Below are 11,709 nucleotides of genomic sequence, written 5' to 3'. Positions count from 1 at the left end.
TTAAGAAATAGCTTAAAATATCTCTCCAGATGGATTGGTATTGTACTTCTACACAAGGCCTTTGTGATATTTCTACACAAGATACTTTTGACAAGACTTGGAGAGGTAGTTATCTTATCTAATGCGTAGAAACCAACAGAGAGTCATTGAAAATGAAGAAACAAGGAAAGATATTCCAAATAAAAGAACAAAATAAATCTCCGGAAACTGACAATGAATGAAGGGAAATAAGTGATTTACTCAACAGGAAGTTCAAAATAATGGTCACAAAAATAGTCACCAAGATCAAGAGAGCAATATAAGAACAACTTGAGAATTTTAACAAAGAGATAAAAACTATTAAAAAGAATCAAACAAATCGTAGAGCTGAAGAATAGGGTAACTAAACTGAAAATTTCAGTAGAGGAGTTCAACAACAGAATAGCACAAGTAGAAGACAGGATCAGTGAACTTAAAGACAGATCATCAGAAATCATACAATCTGAGGTGGAAAAAGAAAAAAAGAGTAAAAAAGGGTGAGGATAGTTTAAGAAACTTGTGGGACACCATCAAGTGTAACAACTTTTGCATTACTGGTGATTCAGAAAGAGAAGAGAGAGACAAAGAGACAGAAAACATATTTAAAACATAATGGCAGAAAACTTTCCAAGCCTCAGGAAGAAAATAGAAATCCATATTATGGAAGCCCACAGGATACCAAATGAATCTAAATAATGGACCAATATGGAGACATATCATAATAAAATTGTTGAGTCAAAGACAAAGTGTGTTTTGAAAGCTGAAAGGAAAAAGCAGATTTTTATGTGCAAGGAAATCCCCATATGATTATCAGTAGATTTTTCAGCAGATATGTCACAGACCAGAAGACGGTGAAATAATATATTCAAAATTCCAAAAGAAAATAATTGGTAACCCAAAATACTATACCCAGCAATATTAGCTTTCACAAATGAAGGGGTGATAATAACTTTCTCAGACAAACAAAAGCTGAGAGATTTTATTACCACTTGCTCTGCCTTATAAGAAATGCTAAAGGGAGCTCTTTGAGCTGAAAAAAAGTGGGCACTAATTAGCTACATAAAAACATATAAAAGTATAAAATTCACTGGTAAATATATGCACATTGTCAAATTGAGAACACTGTAATACTGAAATGGCAGTGGGAAAATAAAATATATCTCTATTATAATGGTTAAAAAGCAAATATATTAAAAATAAAGCTGTAATAATTTGTTAAGGATGCAGATTATTTTAAAAATTTAAATTGTCCACCAAAACACAAAATGTGAAAGGAGAAGGAGTAAAAGTATAGAGTTTGTGTGTGAAATCGAAATTAAGTTGTCACCACCTTAAACTAGCCAGTTATCAGTATAAGATGTTTTATGTAAGCCTCAGGGTAACCACAAAGCAAAAGCCTGTAATAGATATAGAAAATATAAAAATAAAAGGATACCACTAAAGAAAGTTATCAAATACAAAGGAAAAAAGCAAGCAAGAAAGAAACAAATGATCTACAAAACAAAAAAAAAATTATAAAAAATAATACTAGTAAGTTCTTACCTATCAATAGTTACTTTGAATGTAAATGGCTTAAATTGTCTAATGAAAAGGCAGAGAGTGAGTGAATGGATTTTAAAAAGATACAACTATATGCAGCCTACAAGAGACTCACTTCACCTTAAAGGAAACTCCTAGACTGAAAGTGAAGGTGTAAAAAAAGATATTCCAGCTGGGCACTGTGGCTCACACCTGTAATCCCAGCACTTTGGGAGGCCAAGGTAGGTGGATCACGAGACCAGGAGATTGAGACCATCCTGGCCAACATGGTGAAACTCTGTCTCTATTAAAATACAAAAAATTAGCCAGGCATGGTGGTGCATGCCTGTAGTTCCAGCTACTCGGGAGACTGAGACAGAGGAATCTGTTGAACCCAGGAGGTGGAGATTGCAGTGAGCCAAGATAGCACCACTGCATTCCAACCTGGCAACAGAGTAAGACTGCATCTCAAAAAAAAAAAAAAAAAAAAAAATTATATATATATATATATCTTCCATGCAAATGGAAACAAACAAAAAGAACAGGAGTAACTATACTTATTTCAGACAAAATAGACTAACTTTAGGTCAAAAACTATATAAAGAAACAAAAAAGGTCATTATATAGTGGTAAAGAGATCAATTTGTTGAGAGTATATAACAATAGTAAATATATATGCATCCAACATTGAAACACCTAAATATATGAAGCAAACATTAATAAATCTTGAGGAGACATATAGCACAACACAATAATAGTAGGAGATTTCAATAACCCACTTTCAGCATTGGACAGATTATCCAGACAGAAAATCAAAAAGGAAACATTAGACTTGAACTGCACTTTAGATCAAATGGAACTAACAGATACACAGAACGTTCTACCCAACAACAATAGAATACACATTATTTTCAAGTGCACACAGAAGATTCTCCAGGAGAGACTGGATTGTATGTTAAGCCACAAAACAAGTCTTAACAAATTTAAGAAGATTGAAATTATATCAGGTATCTTTTCTTACCCCAATGGTATGAAGCTAGAAATAAATAACAGGAAAAATCATGGAAAATTAACAAATATGTGGAAATAAAACAATGTGCTCCTGAATAATTATTGGGTCAAAGAATAAATTAAAGGGGAAATCAAAAAATGAGAGAAATAAAAATGGAAACACAACATACTAAAATTTATGGAATGCGGAAAAAGCAATTCTAAGAGGGAAGTTTTTAGCAATAAATGCCTACATCAAAAAAAGAAAAAGAGTCAGGTGGTGATGATGTGTGCCCATCATCCTAGTCACTGTAGAGGCATGGGTGGGAGCATTGCTTGAGTCCAGGAGTTTGAGACTAGCATAAACAACATAGCAAGACTCCATTTCAAAAAGAAAAAGGAGACAGATGTCAAATAAACACTTTATTAGTCTGTTTTCACACTGCTATAAAGAACTACCTGAGACTGGGTAATGTATGAAGAAAAGAGGTTTAATTGACTCACACTTCCCCAGGCTTAACAGGAAATATGACTGGGAAGCCTCAGGGAACTTACAATCATGGCAGAAGGTGAAGGGGAAGCAAGCACATCTTACCATAATAGAGCAGGAGAGAGAGAGAGAGAAGAAAGGAAGTGCCACACACTTTCAAACAACCAGGTATCATGAGAACTCACTCACTATCATAAGAACAGCAAGGTGGGGAGTCCAGGGTTGGTGATTCAATCACCTCCCATCAGGCCCCTCCCCTGACATGTGGGAATTACAATTTGAGATGAGATTTGGGTGGGGGCACAGAGCCATAGCATGTCCACAACCTAATGTTACACCTCAAGGAACTAGAAACAGAATAACAAACGAAGCCTAAAGTTAGCAGAATGAAGGAAAGAAAATAACAAAGATCAGAGCAGAAATAAATAAATAGAGAATAGAAAAGATCAATGGAACTAAGAATTGGTTTTTTAAAAGGTAAACAGCTGGGTGTGGTGGCTTATGCCTGTAATCCCAGAACTTTGGGAGGCTAAGGTAGGTGGATTACTTGAGGTCAGGAGTTTGAGACCAGCCTGGCCAACACGGTGAAATCCTGTCTCTACTCAAAATACAAAAATTAGCTTGACATGGCAGCATGTGCCTATAATCTCAGCTACTTGGGAGGCTGAAGCAGGAGAGTTGCTTGAACCCAGGAGACAAAGGTTGCAGTGAACTGAGATTGCACCATGGCACTCCAGCCTGGGCGACAGAGTGAGTCTTCATCTCAAAAAACAAAAAACCCAAAAAATGCAAAAAACAAACAACGAATTTCCAAACCCTTCTCTAGACTAAGAAAAAAAGAGAAAAGAGTCAGATAAATAAAAGCAGGGATAAGAGTCATCACCATTAATAACATAGAAATACAAAGGATCATAAAAGACTACTATAAACAATGTATTCCAATGAATTGAGCAACCTAGAAGAAATGGATAAATTCCTAGAAACATATAACATAACAAGACTGAGTCATAAATAAATTGGAAATATGAATAGGCCAATAATGAGTAAGAAGATTGAGTCATTATTAAAAGTGTCCTGTCAGAGAAAAGCCCAGGACCATATGGCTTCACAGCAGAATTCTACCAAATATTTAAGGAGAGCTTTTAACAATCCTTCTCAAGCTTATTCAAAAAATTGAAGAGGAGGAAATACTTCCAAATTCCCTTTGCAAGGTGAGAATTACCCTAGTACCAAAACTAGACAAAGACAATACAAAAAAACTACAGGCCAATATCGCTAATGAACATAGATGCAAACATTCTCAAAAAATACTAGCCAATCATATTCAACAGCATATTCCAAGGATCATTCACCATGATGAAGTGGGATTTATCCTTGGGATGTATGGTTGGTTTAAAATACAGAAATCAATACATGTAATTCACCAGATTAATACAATGAAGGCTAAAAATCTTATGACCATTTCAATAGTGAGTCAGACAAAGCATTTGATAAAATTTAATATCCTCTCATGGTAAAAACTGTCAACAAATTAGGTTTAGAAGGAATGCTCCCACACCCGGCTAATTAGCCAGGCATGGTGGCAGGCACCTGTAGTCCCAGCTACTCAGGAGGCTGAGGCAGGAGAGTGGCATGAACCTGGGGGGCAGAGCTTGCAGTGAGCGGAGATCACGCCACTGCCCTCCAGCCTGGGTGACAGAGTGAGACTCTGTCTCAAAAAAAAAAAAAAAAAAAGAGAAGGAATGCTCCTCAACACAATAAAGGCCCTATATTATAAGCCCACTACTAACGTCATACTCAACTGTGAAAAGTTGAAGGCTTTTCTTCTTATATCAGGAACAAGACATGAATGTCTTCTCTTACCATTTTTGTTCCACATGATACTGGATACCCTAACCAGATCAATTAGACTAGAGAAAAATAAAAAGCATTGAAATAGGAATGGATGTAGTGAAATTTTCTCTGTTTGCTGATGATACAATCTTATGTATAAAAAATCCTGCAGATACCACCAAAAACTATTAAAATGGAATGAATTTAGTAAAGTTGCAGGATATGAAATTAGCTTACAAAAATCAGAAGCATTTCTATGCACTAGCAATAAACTGAAAAAGAAATTAAGAAAAAATCCTATTTATAATAGCATAAAAAATAAAATACTTAGGAGTAAAGTTAACCAGGGAAGTGAAAGATCTGCATACTGAAATATAAAACACTGATGAAAGAAATTGAAGAGGACATAAATCAATGGAAAGATATCTTATGTTCATGGATTGGAAAAATAAATATTGTCAAAATATCCAAACTATCCAAAGTAATCTACAGATTTCATGTAACTCCTATAAGAATTCCAATATCACTCTTCACAGAAATAGAAATAAAATCCTAAAATTCATGTGGAATCACAAAGGACCCTGAATAACTAAAGCCATCCTGACTGAAAAGAACACAGCTGTATGTATCACACTACTGGATTTCAAAATATATTACAAAATGATAGCAATCAAAACAGCATGGTTCTGGCAAAAAAAAAAACAGACACATTGACCAATGGAGTAGGATTGAAAACCTGTATATAAAACTACACATCTGTGGTCAATTGATTTTTGACAAAGTGACAAGAATACACAGTGGGGAAAAGATAGTCTCCTCAATAAATGAGGTTGGGAAAACTGGGTATCCACATGCAGAAGAATGAAATTTGATCCTCTTCTTACACCATATGTAAAGTTTTTTGTTTTTTTTAATTTTTAAAATTTATTTATTTATTTTTTTTTTTGAGACCGAGTCTCACTCTGTCGCTCAGGCTGGAGTGCAGTGGCTAGATCTCAGCTCACTGCAAGTTCCGCCTCCTGGGTTCATGCCCTTCTCCTGCCTCAGCCTCCCGAGTAGCTGGGATTACAGGTGCCTGCCACCTCGCCCGGCTAGCTTTTGTATTTTTTTTAGTAGAGACGGGGTTTCACGGGGTTAGCCAGGATGGTCTCGATCTCCTGACCTCGTGATCCGCCCGTCTTGGCCTCCCAAAGTGCTGGGATTACAGGCTTGAGCCACCGCGCCCATCTTATGTAAAGTTAAATCAAAATATATTAAATATTTAAGTGCAAGACCTGAAATCATAGAACTCTTAGAAGGACACATAGGAAAAGAGCTTCTTGACACTGGTTTGGGTAATGACTTATAGAAAATTACACCAAAAGCACAGGCAAGAATTCAGCTAAATAAAAATAGACAAATGGGATTGCATCAAAATAAAAAGCTGCAAAGCAAAGAAAACAACCAGCAGAATGGAAATTGGGAGAATTCCATTCTCTCAAATTCATAAACCACATATGTAATAAGTGTTAATTTCCAAAATATATAAGGAACTTTGGCTGGGTGCCCTGGCTCACACCTGTAATCTCGGCATTTGAGGATGCCAAGGCAGAAAGATTGCATGAGCCCAGTAGTTTGAGACTAGCCTGGGCAACATAGTGAAACTCTGTCTGTACAAAAAATAAAAAAAATCTAACTGGGTGTGGCAGTGCATGCCTGTAGTCCCAGCTACCTAGAAGGCTGAGGTGGGAAGATTGGATCATCCTTCCTACCTTGAGGCTCCAGTGAGCTGTAATGGTGCTACTGCACTCCAGCCTGGGTGACATAGTGAGACCCCATCTGAAAAAATAAATAAATAAATAAAACAAATAAAAATATAAGGAACTTATTCAACTATATTGCAAAAACAAACAAAAAACCCAAATAACCTGATTTTAAAATGGGCAAAGGACCTGAATAACATCTCTCAAAAGAATACAAAAATTGTATGAAAATATGTTTAATATCACAAATCAACTGAGAAATGCAAATCAAAACCACAGTGAGATATCACCTTACATGTGTTAGAATGGCTGTTACCAAAAAGATGAAGGATAACAAGTGTTGGCACAAATACAGAAAAAAGCAACTCTTTCACTCTGTTGACAGGAATATAAATTATGGAAAACAGTGTAAAGATTTCTCAGAAAATTAAAAACAGACCTACCTTATGTTCCAGTAATTCCACTTTTAGGTGTATATTCAAAGGAAATGAAATTAGTATCCTGAAGAGATATCTGCACTCCCACGTTCATTGAAAATTATTCACAATAGCCAAGACATGGAAACAATCTAAAAGCCCATTAACAGATGAATGAACAAAGAAAATGTGGTGTGCATACACAATGGAATACGATTCAGTCTTAGAAAAGGTGATTCTGCCATTTGCAACAACATAGACAGAACTGGTGGACATTATGCTGTGTGAAATACTCCAGACAGAAATACATGTATTGTATGATCTCACTTACTTGTGGAATCTAAAAAAACAAACCCACAGAAGTAGAGAGTAGATTGGTGGTTGCCAGGGTTGGGGAAGGAGAAATGGGGAGATATTGGTCACGGGGTATGAAGTTTCAGTTATGCTAAGTGAACATGCTTTGGAAACCTAATGTATGGTAGTATGAGTATAGTAAACAATACTGCACTGTATACTTGAACTTTCATCAGAGGGTAGATCTTAAGTGTTCTCACTATACATGAAAAAACTGAAAACAGAAAGTATGTGAGGTGGTAGATATATTTTAAAAGGAAATATTTTTACTTTCAACATGGTCTTATAGGGACCTCTTTTTGATGTTGGTGTTAGACTCACATATGCCTTGGGTACCTCGGGGTGGCAGACAGACTGTGAAGTGGCCCCGCCTGTCCCTCAACCCTGGTATTGGGCCTTTGTGTAACCTCCTTCTTCTGAGTGTTGTTGGTGACTGTGACTTGCTTCTAGCCAATAGAATATGGCAAAGGTGATAGACTGTCACTCCAGTGATTGTGTTATGTTATTTAAGACCCCGTCGTGTTAGCAGACTCCCTTTAGAGACTGCTGACTTGACGTGAGTGGCCATGCTGAAACAGCTCACTTGGCAGAGACTGTGAGAGGCCTCTAGGACCAGAGAGCAGGCTCCCACCAACACCCAGCAAGAAACAGGGGCTCTCAGTCCTGCTTTGGAAGGCCCCTCAACCACAGGATAAGGAATTCTCTCACTGGAAATACAAAACCCGCTTAAACCATTATCATTTACGTCTCAGGATTCATGGAGGATCTAAATAGAGATTTGGATGGAGAGGTAGAAGAGGTATTTGATTTTGAAGGGATTTGTGCGCAAAGGCAGCAAGGTAAGCGTGGATGTGTAACAGGGAAGTGCTGACACAGAATTCTTTGGTGTCACTATTTTTCCTAGGTATCTCCTATACTTGTCTCCATATTTAAAGTCTTGAGAATGTTCTGATGGGAAGAGGAGCGTTCATATGGCCTGAGGATAGAACTCAGTCACAGAGACCCAGACAAATCATAGACATTGATACTAACCATGGCAGCATGCAGGCAAAACGGGACAAGGCAAATTAGAGTAGTTTGCAGGCCTCGTGGTAACTGACACTAGGAGAGATTTGCATCCTGTCTGAGCCAAGAGCACACCTCTCCTCTTTAGCCTGAGCATCCTCCTCTTTAAGTGAGCTCTGGTTCAGATGCAGAGCCTGACCACTCTTTAGCACTCCTAGGAAAGATTAAAAGCAGGACTGTGGCTAGGGGCAGGGAGGAGGCCAGGGACCAAGGCACTCAAGTGGGGACTGCAGGAGGGGTCAGAATGCAAGCAGCACTGAGGGCCTTCTTCATGTTGCTCTTTAGCCTGCTGAGTCTTCTGGGGATTGCAGCGAATGGCTTCATTGTGCTGGTGCTGGGCAGGGAGTGGCTTCGATATGGCAGGCTGCTACCCTTGGACATGATCCTCCTTAGCTTGGGTGCCTTCCGCTTCTACCTGCAGTTGGTTGGGATGGGGCACAACTTCTATCACTCTGCCCATGTGGTCCAGCGCTCTGGGGTTCTCACTCAACAGTTCTTCCATCTACACTGGCACTTCCTGAACTCAGTCACCTTCTGGTTTTGCAGCTGGCTCAGCGTCCTGTTCTGTGTGAAGATCGCTAACATCACCCACCCCACCTTCCTGTGGCTGAAGTGGAGGTTCCCAGGGTGGGTGCCCTGGCTCCTGTTGGGCTCTGTCCTGATCTCCTTCATCATAGCCCTTCTGTTGTTTTGGGTGAACTACTCTGCATATCAACAATTTTTAATTAGAACATTTTCTGGGAACATGACCTACGAGTGGAATGCAATGACAGAAATTTACTATTTCCCGTTCGCGCAACTGGTCATCCGGTCAATTCCTTGTTCTGTTTTTCTGGTCTCAATTATGCTGCTCATTAATTCTCTGAGGAGGCATACTTGGAGAATGCAGCACAACAGCCACAGCCTGCAGGACCCCAGCACCCAGGCTCACACCAGAGCTCTGAAGTTCCTCATCTCCTTCCTCATTCTTTATGTTCTGTCCTTTCTGTCCCTGATCATTGATGCCACAAAATTTATCTCCATGCAGAACGACTTTTACTGGCCATGGCAAATTGCAGTCTACCTGAGCGTGTCTGTCCATCCCTTCATTCTCATCTTCAACAACCTCAAGCTTCAAAGTGTGTTCTGGCAACTCCTGCTGTTGGCAAGGGGCTTCTGGGTGGCCTAGATGGCATGGTCTCCTTATCTAGACCCCCGGAAAAGAAAGGTGAGGATGGCAGAGCTGTGGCCCACCGACATGGAGGTGTTTTCATAGGTAGATGAACACTGGGTCGTGCTATAGGGTTCCTCCTCTGGGAAGCGGAGGAGACAAGGAAATCTGGGAACTCTCAGCATGCTTCCCTTCTGTGGAATATTATTAAGATGCAATCCCATGGATTCCAGAGAGCCAGTCTTGCTCAGAAGTTCAGAAGATGTTAATACCATGCCATGCTATCTTTTTATGTTTGTACCCCTTTGTTATGTGGAAGGCTTCGGTTAAAAGTGTTGATTAACTGTGCCGTTCCATCTCCACTGCCTTTCAGAAAGTTAAGAGCAAGTATTTGTCTCTATGGCTGAACTGAGATGTGGATAGGGAAGCGACAGCCTTCTTGAGGACAAATGTCATGGTTACTATGAGAGTCCCAAGGGACAGGCAGTTGTGGCAGGCAGTGGCCTGGGCGGTGAGTTCTGATTGCCCTTTACTGCACGAAGATACTTTGTCTCCACACGAACTGGGATAATCTGGTTTTAATTTTATTAAGTGTATTGGAAGATTTCTTTATACCACCCGGTCTCTTTTCTCATTAACATTTCTGACTTCAATTTTCTCTTCTCTGAAGTCTGAGTAGTAGCCAGACTTTTTTCTTGTTTATCATTCCTTTAGAGAAAAGACACATTGTAGCTTTCTTTTCTTCCTTAAGCATATGTCACAGAGTCACATCTGCATGGAATAAACATGTACTTTTCAATCTGAAAAACAGACTCAGGAATTTCAATAGACTGGGAATGGTGACGTCTGTAATCCCAACACTTTAGGAGGCTGAGGCAGGCAGACTGCTCAAGCTCAGGAGTTCAAGAGCAGCCTGGGCAAGATAGTGAGACCTCCTCTCTACTAAAAATTCCAAAAAAAAAAAAAAAAAAAAAAAGATCAGCCAGGCGTGGTGGTGTGCGCCTGTGGTCCTAGATACTCGTGAGTCTGAGGTGGGAGGATCACTTGAGCCCAGGAGATAGAGGCTGCAGTGAGCTGTGATCGCAACAATGTACTCCAGCCTGGGCAACAGAGTGAGACCCTGTCTTAAAAAAGATCATTAGTTTGTATCTAAAAACTACTTAAATGTCGTTTTAAAAGGAACCACCCTGTTCAAAATTTTACGTTTAAATACTGTTTTAAAATAACTTGCTCCAATTACTATGCAAATTATTTTAGAAATAATTTTGGAAAAAATTTATTTACAGATGAGTGCCTCTAAGATAGCTTAAACGTTTTTGCTAAAGGACATCAATGTGCAAATTTCAGAGACTAGCTTGCAGCTGAATTCCTGTTAGAAAGAAATTGTAATTTCCTCTAAGAGTGAAGGTTTCCTTATTGATTAGGGGATGCACCGATGAGTGGATGAATACTCATGAACAGTAATCTTTGGGCACATGGCTCTACATTTTTAATTTAAGCATTTAGTTTTAAAAATAGGTAATATATTTTCATGGCTGAAAATTCAAAACCTATTGAAGAGTATGTATAGAAAATCTCCTTCCTATCTGTTCCACCCTGAGGCATTCTTACCAATTTTATGTCTATCCTTGCAGAGATATTTTATTCTATACTGAAAGCCACTAATGCTTAATGAACCAGTCAACTAACTTATGCACTGGTATATTCTATACTAGTACCTAACTAGCTACCAGTCAAATAACTTATAATGTCTCCATCTTTCCACACAATGGTTGCAGAATACACACATTGCCTTGCTCCTTGCTCTTTTCACCTTATAACGTATCTTAGAGAGCTATGTATGTGGACATGCATAGTATTTCCTCACTTTAAAAATTTTGCACTGATATACCACAATTTCTTTAACTAGCCATGTGTTTGTGGTCATTTAGGTTACTTCCTGTTTTTTGTTGTTATAATAATGCTCTAATGAATAATCTTCTGCATATGTAATTTCGCATGTGTGCAAAATAACTATAGGATAAGTCTCATGAAATGGAATTACTGAGTTAAATGGAACGTGCATTTCTAATTTTGACAGATATCACCCTTTATTGGTTTGCATCAATTTACTTTTCCACCAGCAATTTATTA

General features: G+C 38.5%; 1 protein-coding gene across 1 annotated transcript; it reads left to right on the top strand.

The window, feature by feature from the left end:
- The first annotated feature begins 8,670 nt into the window (after positions 1-8,670).
- On the top strand, positions 8,671-9,594 carry LOC105471175 (taste 2 receptor member 41). The gene has a single exon (XM_011723527.2). It carries the CDS (start codon positions 8,671-8,673, stop codon positions 9,592-9,594), a length of 924 nt encoding a protein of 307 aa, XP_011721829.2.
- Positions 9,595-11,709: the final 2,115 nt, after the last annotated feature.

Source organism: Macaca nemestrina, chromosome 4, assembly GCF_043159975.1.
Source record: "Macaca nemestrina isolate mMacNem1 chromosome 4, mMacNem.hap1, whole genome shotgun sequence".
Taxonomy (NCBI): Eukaryota; Metazoa; Chordata; class Mammalia; order Primates; family Cercopithecidae; genus Macaca; species Macaca nemestrina.
Note: the sequence above shows the minus strand (reverse complement) of the source record. Positions and strands in the feature narration are given on the sequence as shown.

Coding starts and splice junctions, on each gene's coding strand:
- LOC105471175 (XM_011723527.2), top strand. CDS start 8,671: ATGCAAGCAGCACTGAGGGCCTTCTTCATGTTGCTCTTTAGCCTGCTG.